This window comes from Odontesthes bonariensis, chromosome 4 (genome assembly GCF_027942865.1).
Source record: "Odontesthes bonariensis isolate fOdoBon6 chromosome 4, fOdoBon6.hap1, whole genome shotgun sequence".
Classification (NCBI taxonomy): Eukaryota; Metazoa; Chordata; class Actinopteri; order Atheriniformes; family Atherinopsidae; genus Odontesthes; species Odontesthes bonariensis.
Window position 1 is genome coordinate 3,474,370 of NC_134509.1, and position 24,661 is coordinate 3,499,030.

The following is a 24,661-nucleotide window of genomic DNA, read 5'->3' on the forward strand; positions in this document are numbered from 1 at the left end:
AAATAAAGCCTGTTTGTGTGTTCAGGAGGCTGTGCGCTGTGACTCTGTGGATCAGAGCGGCTCAGCTGACGACCTGGCAGAAACCTGCCTCACTGTGCCCGCAGCCTCTTCCAGTCCACCAGGCCAGCGAGCGTCCAGCGTGCACACACTGAAATACACACACCGCCAGAGAGTGATCTCATGCAAGAGTCCCAGGCGGAGCCACAGTGAAGCCACTGCGCATGGATGCGTACCCGAGCGGGGGCTCTGTGGCCCACAGCCAGAAGCAGAAACAGAGAGGAGGCCTGGAAGCCCAAAGGGCCCGTTCAGTTTGAAAGTCACCAGCGCTGTTTCCGCCCCTTCAGCCCCGCCCTGTAGCTCCAGAACGCCCCGTCCCGCCACTGAATCAGACCCCACCCCCGAGCTGGATGACGCCGATGAGGAAGTCGGTCGTATAAACTGTTCAGTTCCCACACACACGCAACCTTCTCCCGGCACCTCCTCACACAAAAGTGGACACCTTCACGCCTCGACGTCCCCGGTTTCAAGCAACGGCAGGAAGCAGCGGCTGAGCCCGCCCCCAGGGGAGGAGCCAGGTGTCATGGCGACCCAGCTAACAGACACCAGTGTTGAGCTGAGAAGGCGGACTCTGTCGTTTGACGCCGCAAGTCCTTCTCCTAATCAGGTGGAGGGGAGTTCTGTGGACGACTGAGCGAGCTCACATCAGGAGGAGCTGAACGTGTTGCTGAAACACTCGCCGGAGGACCAGGAGCCGCCATCCGAAACAGGAAGGACACGCGTCTCCTGGCCCGTCCCACGCCGTGTCCACTCCCAGGATTTTCACAGGGTGTGTGCAGAACTCTTTGAGACTTTGTGTGTGTGAGTGTGTATGTGTTTAAAGACTCCTTCGTGCTCATTTGCACACAAGATGCACACAAGAAGAAGTTTCCTTTTCTTCTATCATAGTCCTAGCTTTAGTTCAGACACAGTAGCCACTTCCCAGCTATATTTACTTAAAAACGCTAACCTTACTCCTGCTTGCTCGCCTCCTCCTGCCCTAATGCACCCCTTTGCTGCATCTCAAGCCTAGGTCAGAATACAAGACAGAACTTCTCTGCAGAAGCAGCACAGAATAGCAATCTGTACTCAATCTGCTGATTGTTCTCTTACTCAACCAATTCTTTTCTCGGTCTCTAAAGCCTCAAGGGACCAAGACAAAATCTTCAGACTCCTTTTTTTTGGTCGAAACAACAGAAATTTAGTTTGTTTGTTTAAGTTAGACAAAGAAAAGTATTCAAATCTGTACAGAATTAGATGTTGTTTGATGAAACAGCTAGTTTATTAACTGGTTAGACAACAGAACAAGTTATTAGCCATTACTATAATTTCTCAATTAAGATTTATATGAAAAAAATGATATCTTATTTGGCAGAACTTTGAGTAGTTTTCCCAACCCTGTTGCTGAAAGTAGTTTATGTTTAGAAAAGTAATATATTTTTAATTAATAAACTTGCAATACTTAATAATACTTAAGAATTTTATATTTCGAAATGAATTTGTAGTTGCTGAATTTGTAGATGGACAGGAAATGATGCAGACATTTATTCCCCCACACAGACACAATATTGATATTACCACCTTGTTTAAGGAAGTTTTTTTTTGGTATTTGATAGGGCTGGGCGAGTTAATTCTTTATTATCGCATTAACAGGTTTTATTATTTATTTTATTATTGTAAAAGTCTGTTGCTCACAGGCTTTTATTTTGTAAAAGTCTGTTGCTCACAGGCTTTTATTTTGTAAAAGTCTGTTGCTGTCTGCTGCAGAACCGGAAAAGAAAGTAATCGGCGGATCCACCAAACCTGGAGAAGGGTACGGAACATTTACTCGGCCATTTTCATTTTAAAGTTCTTCCAGACGGCGGAGTCGACAGAACCAAAGCCAAATGTAAACTCTGCCGATATGCCGCCCACTGATTGGATGCGAGACTCCGGTTCTTCTCACAGATGTTTATTAACACCACATCAACACCGTAGAACTAAATGTTCGATTAAACAAAGTAAAAGACAACATTAGTTGTTGTAATCATTAAAGAAATAGCATTCTTAGCATTGTCGCTGGTACCAATAAATAATCAAAGTAATACTGGCCACTTTAGCTGCTTCTCAACCAGCGGCAGAGTCATTCCCCAGAGGCAATCTGCAGGGTCAGAACTAGGATTCTTTAACTTCCACTTCTCCTCTGCATCACATTCACACAGTTACAGCAAACACCACCAAGCATGGAGGAATAAAATAAAGATAAACCAGCAGGTAACATCACTGCTACAGGTGTGAAGCTAACGGAGCTAATTCAATTCAATTCAATTCAAAAATACTTTATTTATCCCAGACGGAAATTAAATGTTGATGTAGCTCAATTAAATCAAGACCGGCGCTACTTCCTGTTTTACTTGTTTCAACATAAAAGCACGTATTTCAAAATAAATTTTTTTTAAAATCTCCTGCATTTACAGCCAAGTTGAATTGTCTTCTCAGCGTAGTAGTTCCAGTCTAAAATATCACTTAAAGGCAAAACACACAACTGATAGCAGCAAGTCATTCAAGGAAACAGACAGTGGAGCGAGGCTTCTACATAAAAACTACAGAAAGATGCTGATGTTAAAAGTGTGTTTGCACAACAAATGTTATGGCACTTTCATTCATATGGCAGCACATTTAAAATAAAGCTAAATGCTAAAAGCTATACACTACTTTTGGATTCATTTTTGGATTTTGCGTACAAATGCATTTAAACGCGATTAATCAGGGAAATCATGTGATTAATTAGATTAAACATTTTAATCGTTGCCCAGCCCTAGTATTTGAATATGATCCATATTCATATTTTTTTTCTTTCCAACTGACTTACCTTAAACACCCACAGGATATTGCTTGTTCACTGATTGCAGTACCCTCGTATCTTGATTTTTCATGGAGTGCCTCCACACCTGGATCCACCTGAACCTGACAGCCTGAAAATCAATTTTGCTCTTTGAACCTTATAGTTAAATCCATGTAGTGTGACCTAGGCTTTAGTAGTTTCTACCTCGCCTTTTCCTGGTCCCATCCATGCGTATGTTCAGTTCTCTCACTGCCCCTCCCCTCCACTTTCCTTTTTCTCTGTCTTTGTATTCTCAGGGTAGAGGTAGTTCAGACTCGGCTGAGTGTGAAGCATGTGATGCAGAGTTGAGGAGCCCTCTACTGTCTGAACTCAGAGCTGGCCCCCTTCTCTTGATATTTAGAGTCTAAACTGAATGGGAGCAGAGTGACAACAGAGACAGAGGTACAGAAGGGCTTATGCAGGTGATGAAACAGTGCAGAAAGTTTGTAGAAAAAGCTTAGAATATATTTTATTAAAACAGCAGGGAATGATACAAGAACTTCAGAGGTGAATTTCTACATTTATGAATGTCCGTTTATGGATGGATCATGAGGGAAGTCACTGTTACAGGATGATGCTGATGATGATGTATAATGTTGTGTAATATTCTTGCAGATTATTTCACACAATAAGCGGTACATGACTGGACAAAGCTGGAATAAAACTACTTCCTGTCTGACTTTCATTTGACTCCGAATACTAATTCTGTCCTAGGCAAAGACTTCAAAAAGAAAACCTTTAGAAATCCATTTTATGAACCATTCAATACGTGTCTTTTGATCTAAAAATAAAGCCGCCATTCTGCAGGTGCCTGCTACTGTCGATGACCTAATCCCAGCTCTATCTAATGATTGGCTTCCAGTAGATGTTGAATAACACGATAAGACATCCTCGAATCTCACTCGCATTTATATGATTATATTCAAAAGAGTTTCTTAGATTGAAGGAAGCAAAAAAAAACTATTTGTTCAAAGAGTAAATTAACAAAGACAGACCCGCAGTCTTGAGCATAGTGGTGGTGAGTAGATTTTATTTTCTTTTTACCACTCCAGCATATCACAATATAATATTTAATAACATATGAATATTTCACACTGAAACTCAATAGAATCCAGAATGCATTTAAGCAGCCCTGCCTTTATGTCCCGACTAAAAAACATTTTACATTTTTTTTTTTTTTTGCAGGTTCAGCCTCCTCTTCGTTTGCTCACAACCTATTGGTCAAACTGACTGAATTTCAGTCACGTGTCTCTTGGACAGCTTGTCATTGGTCAGACTGACTCGAGGCAAACAAAAACAGATAAAAAGGAGCTACAAAGCATCATTGTCTTCCACTTCGGTCCCACTGTGTCCCTTCATAAGGCAGGTGGAGCTTCATCGCTGATCTACATCTACGTTAACCTGCTCTTCACCATATGAACATGCAGTCGAGGTGTGTGTGAGTGTGTGTGTGTGTGTGTTACCTCCAGGTGTATGTACACGTGTTTCTAGGTGTGAGTGAGAACAGCTGCATTTGCGTGCGTCAACATCTGTGTGTGTGCTTGAACAGACGGCAGTATTCTTGACACAGAGTACAACTAACTTAAGCTCAGCCAGCGGTTACCATGGTGAAAACAGATCGAACACCTAGCCCCAGAAACCTGCCGATCCCTAGGAGAGGACGGAAACCCACCGATTAGTAAAGCAGGAAGTTGTCCATGCCTGCCCTCGTGTGTCGTCCAGCTCGCGTCGCCTCTTTCTTTCCGTGAGTCTCTAGAAGGCAGGCGCCATGGGTCTTTGCTGCGTGAGTTTCTGAGGATCCAGGGTTTCGGTGAAGGGTGGTGCTTGGTAGGGATTGGTGGTTACTATGGTAGTGCCATTGGGAATGGGGTAAGGTGTAGCTCGAGCGTTGCTTGGGGCCGGGTCCAGGTGTTGCCAAGTGAATAAGTTTGTGTTGCTGCCGGTTAAGAAGCGTCGAAGGGCACTCAGTGTCAGCACAGCCTGTTAGTAACACACACACACACACACACACAGGAGTTATGGCCTATCCTAACTCCACAGAGGCAGTTAATCACACACCTATGTAGATTAGCTAAATATGACAAGACATCCACATTTCAAAGATCAAAATGGGACACATGAAACGAGAAGAAGTGCAGAAGGTTTTACGATAAACTAGGGCTGGGTGAGTTAACTCGTTATTGTCGCGTTAACTCGGTAGTTATTTAACGCCGATAAAAATCTTATCGTGGATTAACACACTTTTTTTTATTATTATTTTTGTGGGCTTTTGTGCCTTTAATGGATTGGAAAGTTCAGAGAGACAGGAAGCAGGGGGCAGAGAGAGGGGGAACAACATGCAGCACAGGGTCATCTGATGCGGGACACGAACCGGGGCCAGCTGCAGTGAGGACTATAGCCTATATTTATTTTATTTTGTAAAAGTATGTTGCTCACAGGCTTTTATTTAGTAAAAGTCTGTTGCTCACAGGCTTTTATTTTGAATCCGGAAATGAAGGTAATCGGCGGATCCACCAAACATGGAGAAGGGTACGGAACTTTTACTCGGCCATTTTCATTTTAAAGTTCTTCCAGACGGCGGAGTCGACAGAACCAAAGTCATCTGTAAACACTGCCAAGTTGAATTGTCTTCTCAGCGTAGTAGTTCCAGTCTAAAATATCACTTAAAGGCAAAACACACAACTGATAGCAGCAAGTCATTCAAGGAAACAGACAGTGGAGCGAGGCTTCTACATAAAAACTACAGAAAGATGCTGATGTTAAAAGTGTGTTTGCACAACAAATGTTATGGCACCTTCATTCATATGGCAGCACATTTAAAATAAAGCTAAATGCTAAAAGCTATACACTACTTTTGGATTCATTATTGGATTTTGCGTACAAATGCGATTAATCGTGATTAATCAGGGAAATCATGTGATTAATTAGATTAAACATGTTAATCGTTGCCCAGCCCTACTATAAACGTATGGGTCTCACATCAGACTCGCATAATGAGGTCATGGTGAGGTCGAGCTGTTCTAACTTTGGGATGAAGGGATAATAAATCCATAAGACAGTTTGATAATGTTCATATGGATAACAGCACGGAGTGAAGCTCAGTTGATGTTAATTGGACTACTGTGTTGTGGCAGAGTAAGTATCTAAGTGTCTTAGCTCCTTAACCCAAGGGCTATTTAGATATCTGATTAAAAATTCCCACAACGGCAGGTCCAAAAGTAAAAACTTTGAGCTCCAAGGACTGCTCACCGATCACTCTGGCACACATTTTCACTTAAACCTAAAATGATCGACAAAGTCAATTTGACAGAACAACCCTATAACAATTAGTCGGTAAACATTAAAACCTGTTGTAAAAAACAATGCTGTATCCCTTTTAATTGTAGCAGTATTAGATGGCTTGTCAGTTTAATTTCAGTAGGAGCTGCTGCCTGGTTGGAAGGGTCTTATCCATCTCACACAAAGCAGTGACATCCAACAAGGCGCTGCAACAACTGCCACAAACACACGAGTAAAATTATTGCTCCCATGAGATTTATCCCAACTTGGGAAATCTATCTTCATTATATTATGTAGCGTTATCCCATTTTATCCGAAGTACAGGGATCTGTGAGTTTCTGGGCTGTATTTATTCATTTCAGCTATATCTAAAAGCATTGGTTCTCACCAAGACATACCTTCTATTCTGAAAGATGTAATATCATATTTCTTATGTTTTCATTTACAGTCCATATGTTATAAAGCTTTTAGAGCAGGTACGAGGGGTGCAGAACTCCAAAATGCGGAACAATACTCTTCCCCAGAACCTGCTGCTTTTGAACTGCTTAATACTCCTACTCAGTACTTGTACTTTCCCATGTAACACATCTGCAAGACACATAAAAGGTTGTCTTTTATGAAATGGTCATCTTGAAGCCTAAGCGACGACTCTGAGGTGAACTCATCTGGCAGATTTCTCAGGCATGAAAAAATATGATTCATTTCATTTTCAAGAGCAGAGTAGTACCAGAAAGGCTATATAAAAATGAATCCCAAGACTATATTTAGCTGATAAAGCCCTCAATAGAAGAAGACTTGAAAAGTCTTATGCCATAAATCCTTCCACGGAGGAACATGGTTTTATTCTCTATTGAAAGAAATATATTCTCGAGACTGAAAAGGTTAATCAAACATTCTTAACAGCAAACCACACATTCTTGACACACATTAACCTCCCCACATCCTCTGACACTCAGTGGGGTCACATGGCACTGAAAGGATCGGATTATTGGCTAAATTACAATCAGACTGAGTTATTAAGTGCATGTAGACACCTTAATCTGACTAAGAATTGGATCGGATGGGATTCAGACCCTGAGATAACTGGGTTGAAAGTCACTCTAAACCTGCTTGTAGACGCTGAAGCACGTGGTGAATCAGACTTTGCGTTCTGCGCATGCTCCAGATGTTTTCCCGGGGTCGTGACCCGGAAGTCAAAGGAGACGATATTCCTGTTGTTGTCGCCGTCAGAAAGAAACAAACAACGCGATGGAGAATGCTCCGTTGGGCATCGAGTTTGTGCAACAAGCAGCTCATCACAGACCAAATGTAGAGGGACGTAGCTTCATCTGGCTCTGCGTTCTCCATCTTTCTCCAATGCCTGAGGCTGTGTTCCAAACCGCATACTACATACTACATACTGATCGATCAGACAGTATGCAGAGCGTTTACCCACAATGCTTTTGTTTTGAAAACAGGAAGTGAACCTACTCTCGTTGTAGCTAGCTTGAAACTGCCGTTTTGACAGGAAATGACGATCGGCGACGTCACGTTACGTTGCATCTTGGGTAGTTTGAGTATGAGTAGTAACCTCATGATGCATACCCAACATTTCGGAGAATCTAGTATGCATCCGGGAACTTAAAAAAAGTTAAAGTTAGTAGGAGAAGTAGGCGGTTTCGAACACAGCCCATCTTTCTCCAATGCCTGAGTTTGTTGTTGTTGTTGGTGGTGAAGAGGTCAACAGGAAGTGGCTCTATTAGCAACAGCTGGAATGGGTACAGCGCCACCTATCATACCGGGGTATGACACGCTTTGTGCCTCTGATCCCATTCATTCACCACCATATATCCAAGGAGAATTACCCTCGCTCAGCTCATTCTGATTGTAATTTAGCCAATAATCCGATCCTTTCAGGGCCATGTGACCCCACTGAGAGTGAGATGAATAGCTGCTGTAGGTTTGGTGTTCAAATGAATGTCAGTAGATGATTAATCAGGTGACATTCTGGCTGTTTTCTGGAATTTAATTTCTACAATTCAATCACACAAGCATCACTGAGATGATTTACTGATTATACTGATGGTGCAGTGTGTGAAAGTGTGTGAAAGTGTGTGAAAGTGTTAGACTGGACAGAGGGTGGGAGGAGTCGTGGGCAGCAGCCTCTGCTTAACCTCCATGAAGGAAATGTTCTTAAATGAGTTCACGGCCAGCAGACACTGATAACCCTGAAAACACATATGTGAGGGCACAACTGGTCAAACTCACATGATGATGATGATGATGAGCATGTTTGTGACAAAGGACAGTGTGAATGAACAATTACAAACCCAGGTGAGGACAGAGAAGAAGCAGAAGGCGATGGTTGCTCTGGCGGCATCTGAGCCCTGGGCCAATGGCAGCTCCTCTGGAGACGTTGCTTGCCACTGATTGGCCAGAAAACAGAAGCCAACGAACCACAGGAAACTGGCCAGACCTGGAGGAGGGAAACAGGACTGTTACATTTCTTCTAGGTTTTCCTTTCTGAGACACTGAGCTTAAGCCACCGCCATCGCTATACGTCTTATAGCCGTTTCTTCCTTTTGTTTCTTTGGAGTAAACTCTTTATAGTCTGAGGTTCAATTTAATAATTTAAGAAAAGAGATATGCTGTCTTCTTTACATGTTAAAGAGAGTGGCCAGAGGTCTGTTTCACGAAGCAGGTTTAGTGAAAACTGAGTTTATTAACCCTGAAATGAGGGAAACTCTGAGTTTCACAAAGGGAGGTAACTCAAACCAGAGAAAGAGGGGTAACTCTAGCCTGTTTCACAAAGAGAGGTAACTTAAGCTCTCGGTCAGTTACCGTAGTAACAGACTCTCTGAACCAGGTTTTACTGAATGAACCTTGAGTTTCTCTCTGTCTCCGCCCTCTTTCAGCCACACACGCCATTTGATTTCCTCATTCATTCAGTCAGCAGAGCGAGTTCTTCTACTTCTAGAAGTCCATCAGGCACAGCAGGAGGCGACTTTTTTCACCAACATGTCCTTTTGACAACGATCCCGAGGATGAAGGAGCAGCATTACTGCGCAGAGAAATAAATATTCGTCAGGAGATGGTTATCAGACCGTAGATGTTTTAGCATTTCCAGACAATTATCTTTTTGAGCGGCACCATCAGAATGTGTTGGGACAAAAGAAAAAAAGACATAAAAGACAAATAAATATTTGTATGACTAGGCTTAAAAAAGATATCTATAGGCCTATTATATTTTATAAAGGCACTCGTGTCTTGGGGGTGGATTCCCTCAGCCACTGGCCTCCCGTTAGAGGTGGCGGTGCTGGGCACCACCCGATCTGCCTTCTTTCTGTTGGCTGAGTAGAAGTCTGTGTTAGTTTAAATAGGCTTAATTATTTAACAGAACATGATATAGATGAGAAGACATAGTTTATGTGTGTGAAAACAGCATTATGTTGGGAATAAAATAACTGCACAGTGAAATAGCCACTTAATATTTACCTTACAGTGTAAAACATGAACAAAATGAGGTACCTCCATGCCGAGGTCTCACCTGTTTGAACAATGTTTTTATATTTCATCTTAAACTGCTGCCAAGTGCGCTGGCTCCATTGATGCTGTTTTTTTTAAAGTTGTGCTGCACACGCTAAAATCAAGTTGAACCTACTCAGAGTTGATTTAACTCCCTCAAATCAGCGTTTCTGGAACCGGAAACTCAGAATTTTCTATCTCAGAGTAGATCAACTCAGAGTTCAGGAACAGACTCAGAGTTTGTTGAACCTGCTTTGTGAAACGGACCCCGGGCTTTTTGTCTTTGACCTCTTTGTTTAAGTTTGTCTCGAGAAGAAGCGGGTTTACAATCGGAGATGTAACTTATGGTGTTTGTTAAGTACCAGAGAAGACGAGGTCCAGCAGCACAGCGCGTCTTCTGTCCCTGACGTTGCTCATGGAGGGAAAGTAAACGTCCAAGATCAGGAAGCAGATGCTGCCCAGGAAGCAGCCCACACCCAGGGTGATGCCGTAGTGACAGGCGCCAGCGTTGTTGTTGAAGATGCAGAGCAAACGCTCACTGCCGATGTTGATGTAGCCCTCGTTCACAATGCAGCTGAACACCACGATGGAGAAAACCTGGGAGAAGGACGCACGGGGAGCTTTATTACCTGACAGACAGGAGAGAATGAGCTCACACCAGCGTATGAATGCCTTTCATTCCTCAGACAGACCGGTGCAAACAGCAGTGTGCCTACATGCAGATCAGAAGCCACAGAAGCTGCACAGTAGGAGCCATTTCTCTATTTCTAGTTAAAGGTGGGGTACGGGTTCTTTTTCTGGAACATTTTTTTACATATTGCTTGAAATACTCTTCACACCCCCATTGCAACCAATTAATTAAAAGTCTTGACACAAAAATGAAAAGTTGTAGTGGCCTCTAGAACGTACAATCTAGGAAAAACACTATCCAATCATACTGAACGGACCGTTAACGATGATTGGATTCTGATGCGTCTATCAAACTGCAATCTGCTCCTCCCTCCCCCTCCTTCCCCCTGTGTGCGTACCCTGCTCCGTGAACGAATTACGCGTCCAGAAGCTTGGCAGGAAGCTAAACTAGAGCCAGCTTGGCTAGCACCTAGCATTATTAAACGTATAGTTAGCATATACTAAATACTAAATACTAAATACGGCAACGATCGATGCTTGCTGTCAGAACAGCGCTCATGTACTCTAGAGGCGTGGCTTCGGGGGGAAAGTGAAGAAAAGGGTTGGGACTTTTGACCTGAGTATTTTCAAAATGCAGCTTCGCTGTACTCAAAATCCAGGATCTCCTACCCTACCTTTAAGTCTTAGAATTTAGATTTATTTTATATTATTTGCTTTGTTTTTGGTTGATAATTAGCATTTTTGTTTAATTTGAGTTGTTTGGGATAAATTGGTTTGTAATTGATTTAATTAATTTTTTTGTTTGGGAAATGGGCATTTCACACATAAATATTTGGGTTTTAGGGAGCTCTGGGCGCATTTGGGTGGTCACATGTTTTTTTTTTTTTTACCAGTTAGCAGTTCTCAGTTCGTAGATCAGTGGGTGAACAGGTGAGGCAAGCAGAAGCAGGTACGGGAATCAGAGCAGGAGAGTCAGGAAGGGATCCTGTAAAGCTTGTCATGTTCTGTTTTGCCTGCAAACTCGGAATAAACCCACCATGAACTACATTTTTGACGTTTTTGGACCTTTTTACTGCGTAAACCAGAAACCCACAGTGCGTCAAGTGACTATTTGAGTTATGTTTAATTTTAGTTTGGTAACCTTTAAGACAAATGTTTTTTTGTTTTTTTTACTATCATTATTTTCATAGACAAATAGTCACCACATGCACAGAAAGTTATTTTTACTTTCTGAGAAAATTTCACAATTTTAAAGGATACGTTCACACATATTCTTTAAATAACACTGAGTAAGATGTATCCATTCGGGCAGAGTTCCATTCATCTGCATCTCCGAGAAATTACGGTCAAGTTTGGTAAAGCTGTAACCGAGAAACTGAATTTCCTAAAGGTTACAAACGTCTTTTTTATTGGCTCTCAATGGTTCTGAGCCATGCAGACAGTTTCAGGTTGACATATTGATATTTACACTGCTGAGGAAAGCCAAAGAGCACAGTGTCTTTACTAAATCAATTTTCTGGTCACTGTGGACGTCATCGTCAGACAGATATTAGACACAGCCGTAAGGTAGTAAGAGCAGAAACGGAACCGCAAAGCTTTTATTGGAAAGACGTACTGCTCCTCGGTTTTTCTCAGCTGTGGATGTGGACGTTGCATCTCAGGAGATTCATTTTTTTCAAATATGTGATGATTTTGCTGTTACCTGAGCTGCACCAACTCAAATAAATGAGCTCATGTGGCCAAAAGCTTTAACTGGATATCATCATAAACCACAGAATTAACACAAATTCTATCAGTTCAGGTGATTTATTATTCATGAAAAAACAGCTTGTTGCCTCCAACTTCTTAGTTGTATTCTACTGGCTTTTTGTGTTTCATACAATTGCAACAAAGCTTTGCAATTCACTAAAACTGATCTAAGCTTTGATCTTTATGTGTCTCTGTCTCCATGGCGACTGCAGCCCAGCAGACGTACTGTGTCAGTGTCTGGAGGAAGTAAACACCTGGATGAGAGAGAATTTTCTACAATTAAATGAAGACAAAACTGAGATCATTCTGTTTGGTAGCAAAGAGAAGAGGGTCAGCGTTGGTAAATATCTTGAGACTCGGGCCCTTACAATCACTGAGCGAGTTGGTAACCTCGGAGTGTTGATAGACTCAGATCTGACTTTCAGCAGCCACATCAAAGCTGTCACCAAGGCAGCTTTTTACCATCTCAGAAACATCAACAGAATTAAAGGTTTCCTCTCCCAAACAGACCAGGAGAAACTCATCCATGCATTCATCTCCAGCAGACTCCATCACTGTAACGCTCTTTTAACTGGACTTCCCACAAAGAGCATTAAACATCTGCAGCTCATCCAGAACGCTGCTGCTGGAGTTTTAACCCGGACTAAGAGATCTGAACACATCACAGCAGCTTTAAAATCTTTACTCTGGCTTCCAGTCAGTCACAGAATAGATTTTAAAAGCCTGCTGATGGTTTACAATCTGTGATCTGTTCAGAGAATATAAAGCCAGCAGAGCTCTGAGATCCAAGGACTCAGGTCAGCTGGTCCAGTCCAGAGTCCAGACTAAACATGGAGAAGCAGCATTTAGCTGTTATGCTGCAAACAAGTGGAACAAACTGCCAGTGGAGATTAAACTTTCACCAAATGGAGACATTTTTAAATCCAGGTTAAAGACATTTCTGTTCTCATGTGTCTATGCATGAAATATCTTTGAACTTATCTAGACTGTTGCCTGTTTTTAAATTCATTTAAATGATTTTATTTGTTTCTCTTTATATTCTTTTTTTAATGGTTCTTACACTCCCTGCTGCAATGCTTTTATTGTGTGTGAAGCACTTTGAACAGTTTGTACATGAAATGTGCTACATTTGATTTGATTTGATCTAAAACTCACTCCTCACCTAAAAGGGGGAACTGACAATTGTTTTATAATTTGGTGACACCAAAGGAAAAGGCAAAAAGCACTTCAGATGAGTCATCGCAGTGAGTAATTTCTGCCAGCAGCAGAAACCATGCACATTAACGGCTTCATTTTCTATCAACTTGCTGGTTCTGACGCATTAATTGCAGTTTTCTTATCGAGTTGCTTCAAAACTGTTTTACGTCTGAATTTGCTTTATTACGTAGTCACAGGTTAATCATTGTTATGAAGAAAACACAAACAAACAAACATGTTTTCTGTATTTAGCGCGTGTTGAACCCTGAATGATGACTCAGAGGAAACAGAGGGGTTCACATTAGCTTCATCTAGACACAAAGGGGCTCCACATAGATGCATGTGGAATAAATAAAGGAATTATTTCTGTTTCTCATGTCTGTAACTGTAATTTAAAGATTAAAAAAACAACAAAAAAAAAAACACAGATTTCAAAGGACCCGAGTGAAGAACGACAGCAAAGCGAGAGGTAGAGACAGAGACGGTGTGATTATGAAAGGAGTGGGGGGTGCAGGTAGGCCCTTCCATTCATGGACACCAGCACATTGAGGAGGACGCTTACCCATGACAGCAGTCTGAGGACGGTGCGGGGATGCGTGAAGAAGGCGACCGGGTCGAACGTGACGCCCCCGGCCTTTCGGACGCCATAAGCGCCCGTTGTCTCCATCCCCCCGGGTTTTTGTCTCCTGAACGCCCGTTAAGAAAACGAGACGAGTCGGTGTGAGAGCAGCGCGGAGCGGCCGCGTCCTCCTCCAGCCTCCGTGTGAAGTCACAGCGCGTCACCGGGAGCGCATCACCGGCTGCAGCACCGGCTGCAGCACCACCGGCTGCCTTTGGATTCAACTGGAAAACGTAAATGAGACAAAAAAAAATCTATGTCTTCGTGTTTCTGTGCCCATTCAGTTTTTTTTTGTTTGTTTTTTTGGCTTGCTTTATAGATGTTGGTCTTTATCCACTGAAAGAAGATTAAGGCTAAAATGCACTGCTGTGCTCATAAAAACGCAACGTGTCATCATTGGCTGTGTCTACTGTCAGTTTGCCCATGACATAATGTACCAACTTGGTTTTATTTTGTCAAATCACTAGTTTTAATATTGAAAAATCATATTTTTGTCATTAAGAAGAATGAAGCTTGTCCTTCGCAGCCCTGAAGCCACAGAAAAGCTTCTGCAATGTTGTCAATGCTCCTGTGCCGGGAACAGTTAGGCCAAATGACTCTGAGTTAGTGAGCTGCTTTGTTATTACACTGAAAAAAACAACTTAAAAAACCCTTTGTAAGTATTTGCACTGAGATGATTTCAGTAATATTTAATGCTGCAATATCCAGTAAATTTTACTTATAAAACACAACAGTTTTGAAGATTTTAAGTAACATTTACTTGATTTTACTTGATCTAAGTTTTAAGTTATATTTATTTAAACAAATTAAGTAAAGTATACTTGTTTTTCATAGGCAGGAACATCATTTTACTCAAAATTTTAAGTAAATTTGATATAGCTGCAGTATTTGCTGTTATGAAGCAACTTAGTAGATTTTAACGATACACTTTCAGAGTAAAGTTTATGTAGTATTTCTAGGTTTATGTACATACAACTATTAAACATTTAAATTGTATGAGGAAACCTAAGTAAAACTTACTCTTCCCCCATAATTCATGTATTACGTTAATAAAATGTTTCATTTTACATCAGAAGCTCGAGTTCTTACTGAATCTTAAAAATACAAGGTAGAAATGATGACAGTTACTCTAAGATTTGACTTCACCAAAAAGTCACTTTTTACTTTCTCATAAATGCAAATCCCAAATCCTATTCCAAACCTTCTAGCACAACTTTGAATAATCTCTATTTGGTTGATTTCTTTGACTCTCTTTCTATATCAGTATTACGAATTAGTTGTTATTATGATTATTGTTATTATTATTAGTTGGCTTTAACACCTTTGGCTCTCCAGGAGGAGATGAAGGGATCATCATTCAGGGCTTGAGACACTATGCTATTTTTGCTGTAGAGATATTTTCCTCTTGTTCAGCAATGTTGTGAGTATCAGGTATTTTTTAATCTTTGACTTTCTGTGTGCTTAATGAGTTTAGCAGAGCTTCTTGTGGATTTTTTTAAACATTTAACAAAATTAAATTAAACAGTTAAAAATGAAAGCTATTTAGTGGCTAAACCTTTGAGTTGCAGATTTGATATTGCTTCTGCATCTTTGTGAACCTGAAAAACCTCTTTAGCTCTTGTCTTCTCATGTGAAAAAGCAGGACGTTTGACTGTATGTTTGGTCTTGATGTCATGCTGCAAAATTAAATAAGAAAACTGATGGAACTGTGTGAGGCATGCAAATCTGATTTTAGTTTGGAGGCCAAAACTTCTGATCAAAGCCAAGATTTTCAGACCCAAACATATATGGAACATCTCCATGTGTAACCTTGATTTGCAGAAACAAAGCCAAACATTTAACATTTTGGCTTGTCGGTGCAGTGCAGTGTCCCGGCGGCCATTTTCCTGTTCAGTAATTCTTGGGTTTGAATGCAAAAGTAAGTATTTTGGGTGTGTTTCCATATTTTTGCCTTCTATACTGACCAGCTCCCAACTGTCTCTGTCAGTCTCTTTTATGGATACAAATATTTTGCACATATAAAGGACATTCCCTTCGTGAGGAATGCATTGACATCCAAATAGTGAAGTTTCCTAAAGGACACATTACAATATATAAAATATTACAATATAATTTTTGTTTTTTTAATGAATAACAGTTACCATATCTTTTGTACAGTACCATATTTTTTTTGTATTTTTTCTTACATTTCTGCACTAAAGTTGTTTAAACAAACATGAAGTAATGACAGAAGCTGATTGAGGTTAAATAAATGCAACGTCTTGTCACCATCAGAGTTGTTAACTGTTAACCTTTATTTGATTGGAAAGTTATGGACAGCTTAGTTAGAGGCTAAAAGTTATGGCTCGCACGCTCTGTTGTCTTGATTCTCGTTTCAAAGCTCATCCTTGTCCTTTTGGGGGTTGTTTGCCTCCTCTGCTTTTAAAGCCTCGATGTACTTCCTCCTGTCTTCATCCTCCTGGAGTCAAAAAGAAAATAAGTCTATTTTTCACAGAGAAAAAGACGGACACATACACAGAAACTGATAGACGGAGAAGATTATTTACCTTAACTCTCTCTGTTTTGGCTTTCTCCATCTCTTTGTCCACAAATTTAATCAGATCCTTCAACTTCCTTTTCCCAGTGTAAACCATCATCTGACAGACACACAGGATACATGCTGATCATTGTCATTGGAATGTGAAAACAAAAATATTCTGCCCCAACGTGTGCAGCTGTAAAAGTAACACTAAAAGCTCATTATTAACGGATGTTTCGTACCCTCTCAGCATGCAGAGCAGGGAACAGGCAGAGTGATGGGTAGGCTTCCTGCATGGACATGTCGATGTCATTGGCTGAGGCATCAATCCGAGCGATGACCACATCCTCCCGCTCCTCCAGGGCCTTGGCCAGCTCCTCCCACAGTGGAAACACGGCGTGGGATTTTTGACTGTAGGGCAGATCTGAAATACACAACAGGTACCACAATATTCTACACGTCACAACAATGACATGACAAACTTCAACTTCTGTTTGTTTAGTCTTTTAAATGTGATACAAGATGGTCGTTTACATCTTCCACAGCCTGTATCATACTTGTACGGACCTCAAAACCACATCAGGACTACAAATAATAGGAAATTTGAAGTTCATCTTTGAAAATAAATCTACCAAAGGCACTTGTTTTCATTAGAAATACTGTCAAAATGTTTTAAAACATCATTATTAACAATATTTTCTTTATTTCTTAAGTTGTATATTTACTCAGGTTAGATATAATAGATAAAGTAGACAAAATATATGGAGCATGAACTACAGCAGGAAGCAATACAAGAAATGTCCAGGAAAAGAAAAAGAAAAAGCAGTAACCCAAAAGAGAGTGAAAAGGCAGTATAGTCGGATCATAATCTTTTTTTTTGCTTGTTTGTTTTGTTTGTCTGTTTTTTAGGTGACTTGAGGGGCAGTTTTTCATTTTTCAAAAATATGTCCGAAGGAACAGCTCTGATGAGAGTGTTAAAAAAGTAACGCTATAAAACAAACTAGGGCTGGGCAACGATTAAAATGTTTAATCTAATTAATCACATGATTTCCCTGATTAATCGCGATTAATCGCATTTGTACGCAAAATCCAAAAATGAATTCAAAAGTAGTGTATAGCTTTTAGCATTTAGTTTTATTTTAAATGTGCTGCCATATGAATGAAAGTGCCATAACATTTGTTGTGCAAACACACTTTTAACATCAGCATCTTTCTGTAGTTTTTATGTAGAAGCCTCGCTCCACTGTCTGTTTCCTTGAATGACTTGCTGCTATCAGTTGTGTGTTTTGCCTTTAAGTGATATTTTAGACTGGAACTACTACGCTGAGAAGACAATTCAACTTGGCTGTAGATACAGGAGTTTTTTTTTTTTTTATTTATTTTGAAATACGTGCTTTTATGTTGAAACAAGTAAAACAGGAAGTAGCGCCGGTTAGCTCCGTGAGCTTCACACCTGTAGCGGTGATGTTAGCTGCTAGTTTATCTTTATTTTATCACTCCATGCTTCGTGGTGTTTGCTGTAACTGTGTGAATGTGATGCATTCAACAGACTTTTACAATAATAAAACCTGCGTTAATGTGCGATAAAATATTTATCTGCGTTAAATAATTAACAAGTTAACGCGATAATAACGAGTTAACTCGCCCAGCACTATTGAAAATGAATCTACCAAACGCACTTGTTTTCATTAGAAATACTGTCAAAATGTTTAAAAACATCATTATTAACAGTATTTTCTTTATTTCTTAAGTAGTATGTTTACTCAGGTTAGATACAATAGATAAAGTAGACAAAATATATGGAACTACAGCAGGAAGTAATACAAGAAACGTCCTGGAAAAGAAAAAGAAAAAGCAGTAAGCCAAAAGAGAGTGAAAAGGCAGTATAGTCGGATCATAATCTTTATTTTTTTTTCCGTTTTGTTTGTTTGTTTTTTAGGTGACTTTAGCAGCTATAAAAAGTAACGCTATAAAACAAATACAAGGTAAAAACTCTCAGATAAAGGGTAATGAGTCCATGCTTTGTCTTGAAATAAAGTTCACTTACAGAACAGGACAAAAACAGTCTTGTTGGGGTTGAAGGCAACTTTCTCCAGATTCATTGCCACCAGCTCCTTCACAGGCTGCTGGTCCCATCCTTCAGCTATCGGCTCACTCTGCATCTTGGGCTGTTAAACACGCACGTGCATTAATCAGGTCAACATCACCCTCCACCCCCGTCATGATCCTGCAGCAAACATCAGTCACCTTAGCTTTGCCCTCCAGGTAGGAGCGGTGGAACTGTTTTATGGTTTCTACGTTCAGAGTGTCAGAGGGCAGGTGGTAGGTCACGTGATCTGTCAAATTGACCATTCGAATGAGAGGAGCCTCAAAGTCCCGAACCCGGAAGTACTCCAGGAGTCTGCCGTTACGAGGTTCATCCACATTCACCAACACGGACAAAATCTAAACACAGCGAGGCACAACAGTTGTCAAGCACTCCGATGGATTGTGATAACATCCTCCCAACAGGTTCTGCAGCTGGGAGACTTTGTGAGAACAGTTTAAAGGGACAGTTCGCCTCTTTTGACATGAAGCTGTATGACATCCCATATTAGCAACATCATTCTGAACATCTTCTTACCCCCTGCTGCGTCCTGTGAGCAGAGTTCCAGCCTCGTTTTGGTGTTGATGAAGGTAGTCCGGCTAGTTGGCTGGGGTTTAAAAAATAAAGTGTTTTGCTTCTCAAAACAATATGCGTTCAACAGAGTAATACATTTGCATCACAAAATGGTTCTCCAGAAAAAGTCAGACCTCACAATCTCTTGGCCCTATTTTCTCTCCCTTCGTATCACTGCCTGCTATGCAGACCGAAGTGCAGACGGAGCAGCAAACACAGGCGGCTGTCGGCAGGCGGCAGCACGCAGTGATACGAAGGGAGAGAAAATAGGGCCAAGAGATTGTGAGGTCTGACTTTTTCCTGGAGAGCCATTTTGTGATGCAAATGTATTACTCTGTTGAACGCATATTGTTCTGAGAAGCAAAACGCTTTATTTTTTAAACCCCAGCCAACTAGCCGGACTACCTTCATCAACACCAAAACGAGGCTGGAACTCTGCTCACAGGACGCAGCAGGGGGTAAGAAGATGTTCATAAATGATGTTGCTGATATGGGATGTTACACAGCTTCATGTCAAAAGAGACGAACTGTCCCTTTAAGAGTAAAGACATCCATAGAACACAAGGAAATTTTGGCCATTCAGAGTTTGTTTGATAGTTAAAAACCTTAAAGTTCTTATTGCAAATGTAAGAACGCACCAAACATGACTTAAAGACAAAAAAAACGTTTTTTTCATCTGCTTGACAGAAATTTTTTAAGCTGAAATTGTCCAGGTTATAGGCTGAGGGTTGTTTGACACAAGATGAATAAGCGTGGTGATACCTTCATCCTGAATGCCTTCGCAGCCATGTCGAAGGCAGAGAAAATCTCTTGAAAGTCTGCAGAACTTTTGTTGACAAAGAGGAGGGCGTGGTTTAAAACAGGTGAACTTAAGATTTGTGTGGCTGTCTGCAAGAAAAGAGAGAAAAACATTTGTGCACTAAACACTGAGGTGGGATTCCAGCTTGTTCAAATTAATACAAGGAGGAAATGACATAGTTAGAGTCACAAACTGTGTAGCAAAGAGGTCAGAATAGACAGAACAACAAAGCTTTGGCTTTTTAACATGGATGACTCCTGCTTTTTTTTTTTTGCTTTTTAAACCCAGTTTCTTTTAAACATGACCGTTCCATAAGCCCCCCCTCCCCATTATATTCCTGTAGTAGAGGAAATAGTGAACAATACTGTATCACACTACCTGTCCGGTGTACTCAGTGACCGGGTCCATCTGGTACACAGAGATAAAGGTGATCAGCTCCTCTTTTGATGTCTGAGGCATGAATTCGTAAGCCTGGATGAGCTTCGACTGCAATGCACACACAGACGCACACATACAATGACCAAGACAAGAAGTGCAAAGTAGTGAGCCTAACATATAACTGATCATAGCAAACACAGGGGCCCTCATTTATCAAGCCGTCATAGAAAGCATCGTTGATATGAGCGGAGAACTCGTCGTACGCAGAGGCTCAAGTGAGATTTACAGAACATGCGTACCACACCAATCCCATCGTAAGACCGAGCGGCTGTTGATAAATCCGGCGGCTGAAATCCATCGTAATGATCCTAACCACGCCTTCTACAAAAGGCTGCACCTCTAGGGGGGGAAGCTCCGATCCAGGTTTGGATTTGAGTGCCTTGGAGGAGAGGGTGGCTGGCCTGATCGGAGCTACGTCTTTGCGTATGCGCAGTGTTAAAGCGCCTCTCCTGTACGGCTCATAAGCCACTCATCATTTTCCCGAAAGAAATCCTGCCGGTCCCGGAACAGTCTCTCGCGCCTGATGCGCGCGTTCAGGTCCTCTAACAAAGCCAGATCTGCCATCGTTTCGCCATTACCGCGCCGCTAGAATCACCTCTTAAATAGGCGGTTGAATAATGAGCCATCACTCTTCCAATTACGGAGTTGTACTTGTTTCATTTTTTTATTTATTTAATTTGCGTTTATGTTTATATTTATGTTGAAGTCAAATAAAACATGGGCCTTCTTTGAAGTGATAAGTCTGTCATTTTAACCTAGGGATTTGTTGCGACTCATGAGGCACGCACTAGTGACGCTGCTGTTTATGTATGCTATTGCAGTCACCGCAAGTCAAAATGGAAAAGTGCGTACACGGCTTCAGACCTGTCGTGGCGATTTCATCTTTCCTGCGTTCACGATGGATTTGATAAATGCCAACCTTTGCGCAGAAAAGAACGTACACACGACCTACGCATGTTTTTCGTCTTACGCAAGTTTGATAAATGAGGGCCACTGTGTACGGATATGTACCCAAAATATATGCATTTTTATTCTTTTAAATGATTAAAGGACATACAACCCTGTCTGATCTTGGTAACAGATCTTGATTAAACATTTCTACACCAACAATATTTACTGAGTTTTCTGCTAGCAATGCTGTTTGTTCATATTTTTATTTTGTAATTCAAAAATTGGGGCCGGGCGAGTTAACTCGTTATTACCGCGTTAACGCATCAATTATTTAACGCCGATAAATATTCTATTGTGCATTAGCGCAGGTTTTATTATTTATTTTATCATTGTACAAGTCTGTTGCTCACAGGCTTTTATTTTCTAAAAGTATGTTGCTCACAGGCTTTTATTTTGTAAAAGTATGTTGCTCACAGGCTTTTATTTTGTAAATGTATGTTGCTCACAGGCTTTTATTTTGTAAAAGTCTGCTGCTGTCTGCTGTGGAACAGGAAAAGAAAGTAATCGGCGGATCCACCAAACATGGAGAAGGGTACGGAACTTTTACTCGACCATTTTCATTTTAAAGTTCTTCCAGACGGCGGAGTCGACAGAACCAAAGTCATCTGTAAACACTGCCAAGTTGAATTGTCTTCTCAGCGTAGTAGTTCCAGTCTAAAATATCACTTAAAGGCAAAACACACAACTGATAGCAGCAAGTCATTCAAGGAAACAGACAGTGGAGCGAGGCTTCTACATAAAAACTACAGAAAGATGCTGATGTTAAAAGTGTGTTTGCACAACAAATGTTATGGCACTTTCATTCATATGGCAGCACATTTAAAATAAAACTAAATGCTAAAAGCTATACACTACTTTTGGATTCATTTTTGGATTTTGCGTACAAATGCGATTAATCGTGATTAATCAGGGAAATCATGTGATGAATTCGATTAAACATTTTAATCGTTGCCCAGCCCTATCAAAAATAAAAAATGTAATGCATTTTGTTGTCATTCATCCCGTGGACACTTGTGTTTGTGTGGACTGTGAGTGTCGGACCTCTCTGAGCAGCAGAACGACATCATGTGTGAAGCCGTATTTATTGATGACTTCATCATTCAGAGTCACAACAAAGCGGATGTCGGGAAGGTCAACCGCTGCCGCATAAAACACCTGGACGTGCTCGTGGTTCAGCTCCTGCACACACACACAGATTATTTAACCTGGGTAAACTCCCAGAATTAGGAGTGAAGAGATAGAAACCGCTGGTTTTCACCTTAAAGAACCCGACCACTGTTAGCTCCTCTGAGGCCTCTGATTGGCTGAAATCAGTGATGAGGTCAGCTGCTGACCCCTCCCTTCTTTTCAGCCAGGTCAAGATGGAGGCCGAGCTCTGAGGAACTTCATCACAATCCAGAAAAGTTAATCCCTTCAATATTTAATCAAACTATAAAACATTCAACAACTAATGATAATGGAATTCATGGATGTATCCATCTGTTAAAGTATAAAATACACACACAATCATGTTAATTGTGTCACTAGCTTTGTATCCTCCCTAAAAATGGCCATGTAGGTTGTTTATGCAAGCAGCTTTGTAATTAATATATCTTATTTTTAAGAGTCCTGTGTTTGTAGACAAAAAACATTTAAGAGGCTGAAGTAATTATGCCACGAAGAAAGGAGGAAAGTATTGATTTGACATCTTATTTCGTTAGATTTTTTCACACGGACTGCTGCTCATTTTTCATTTTATAGTGTTGTTTCCCTTTAAACACAGTTGTTTCTTAAGCCATGTTATTCGTGTAACCTTGTTGAAGTACTTACAGTAATCCAAAACTTGATCATACTCATTTCACAAAAGCGTTATTTCATCCTAAAGAACTCGAGTGTTTTTCACTGTTAATTATTATCCGTTTTATGGTTTAGACCTCCTTCCACATCATTTCTGACCACAGGGACAAACGATATATTTCTTTTATCTGTCTAAAACCAGGCTACTACTAATTTGTTGTCATTCTTGATAAAGAGAATAAATAAATCTTCGTACAACACATGTATTAATTAGGGCTGGGCGAGTTAACTCGTTATTATCGCGTTAACTTGTTAACAACGATAAATATTTTATCGCGCATTAACGCAGGTTTTATTATTTATCTTATTATTGTAAAAGTCTGTTGCTCACAGGCTTTTATTTTGTAAAAGTCTGCTGCTCACAGGCTTTTATTTTGTAAAAGTCTGTTGCTCACAGGCTTTTATTTTGTAAAAGTCTGTTGCTCACAGGCTTTTATTTTGTAAAAGTCTGCTGCTGTCTGCTGTGGAACAGGAAAAGAAAGTAATCGGCGGATCCACCAAACATGGAGAAGGGTACGGAACTTTTACTCGGCCGTTTTCATTTTAAAGTTCTTCCAGACGGCGGAGTCGACAGAACCAAAGTCATCTGTAAACACTGCCAAGTTGAATTGTCTTCTCAGCGTAGTAGTTCCAGTCTAAAATATCACTTAAAGGCAAAACACACAACTGATAGCAGCAAGTCATTCAAGGAAACAGACAGTGGAGCGAGGCTTCTACATAAAAACTACAGAAAGATGCTGATGTTAAAAGTGTGTTTGCACAACAAATGTTATGGCACTTTCATTCATATGGCAGCACATTTAAAATAAAGCTAAATGCTAAAAGCTATACACTACTTTTGGATTCATTTCTGGATTCTGCGTACAAATGCGATTAATCGCGATTAATCAGGGAAATCATGTGATTAATTAGATTAAACATTTGAATCGTTGCCCAGCCCATGTATTAATGTGACCAGTAAAGGCTTTTGAACGTACCAGGGCAGGGTAGAGGGTTGAATTTATCTCCGGAGAGGTACAGTCTGATTGTGGGCTGGCTCGTCACGTTGAGCTCTTTGGCCAAGTCCTTCTCCTTTGTCACATCAAGCACTGCCAGTTTGACCTCTGACCCCTGAAGCTCAGCGGCGGCGCCTTCGAACGCAGCCGACACACGATGACCTTCTGCAGTCAGAGGAGTGACTGATAGACAAAGATAAATGTGCTGCTACATTAGTTAGTTGTTAGGTTTTAAGGCATCGTGAAAAGGTTTAACGTATCTAAACATGCGAGTCTCAGTGTGTAACTCACAGAAGTGCACGAGCAACTGCTCGTGTTTTCTCAGCGCCCTGTTGAAATTTCCCCTTTTCAGCTGTAAGACACCATCCTCCTCCGGGAGTGTTTTCTCTCCCTGTTGGTCGACATCAGCGGCGACGAACACAAAGAGACAGAAGGCCGTCACACCCAGCAGCTGCAGGTTCTTCATGACGGATCACCCACAGTCTGACAAACTGGACACTGGAAAAACTCGATAGGAAGGTACGGAGGGAGCGGCAAGAGGACGGACCCGTATGTGTGTCATTGTTGGGCTGGTAGTTGTTAATGCTT

The 24,661-nt window shown here is 40.9% G+C and overlaps 3 protein-coding genes across 3 annotated transcripts in view; 1 reads left to right on the top strand and 2 right to left on the bottom strand.

The window, feature by feature from the left end:
• Positions 1 to 3,573, top strand: part of LOC142378235 (voltage-dependent T-type calcium channel subunit alpha-1H-like) — a 68,295-nt gene extending 64,722 nt beyond the window's left edge. Inside the window, exon 33 of the mRNA XM_075462514.1 lies at positions 26 to 3,573. Coding sequence (XP_075318629.1) covers positions 26 to 691 — 666 coding nt within the window. The 3' untranslated portion in view covers positions 692 to 3,573. The remainder of the gene's footprint in view (positions 1 to 25) is intronic.
• Positions 3,362 to 14,041, bottom strand: LOC142378236 (synaptogyrin-3-like). Its single transcript, XM_075462515.1, has 4 exons — positions 13,821 to 14,041; positions 10,045 to 10,279; positions 8,488 to 8,633; positions 3,362 to 4,879 (listed from the first exon to the last, which is right to left on the bottom strand). The coding sequence occupies exons 1-4, from the start codon at positions 13,923 to 13,925 to the stop codon at positions 4,652 to 4,654; spliced, it is 714 nt and encodes a 237-aa protein (XP_075318630.1). The 5' UTR covers positions 13,926 to 14,041; the 3' UTR covers positions 3,362 to 4,651.
• Positions 14,042 to 16,227: 2,186 nt separating this feature from the next.
• Positions 16,228 to 24,539, bottom strand: LOC142379189 (protein disulfide-isomerase). Its single transcript, XM_075464323.1, has 11 exons — positions 24,365 to 24,539; positions 24,056 to 24,256; positions 22,501 to 22,625; positions 22,284 to 22,421; positions 20,232 to 20,339; positions 19,817 to 19,942; positions 18,643 to 18,840; positions 18,443 to 18,563; positions 16,638 to 16,819; positions 16,424 to 16,513; positions 16,228 to 16,335 (listed from the first exon to the last, which is right to left on the bottom strand). Exons 1-11 carry the CDS (start codon positions 24,537 to 24,539, stop codon positions 16,252 to 16,254), a joined length of 1,548 nt encoding a protein of 515 aa, XP_075320438.1. The 3' UTR covers positions 16,228 to 16,251.
• Positions 24,540 to 24,661: the final 122 nt, after the last annotated feature.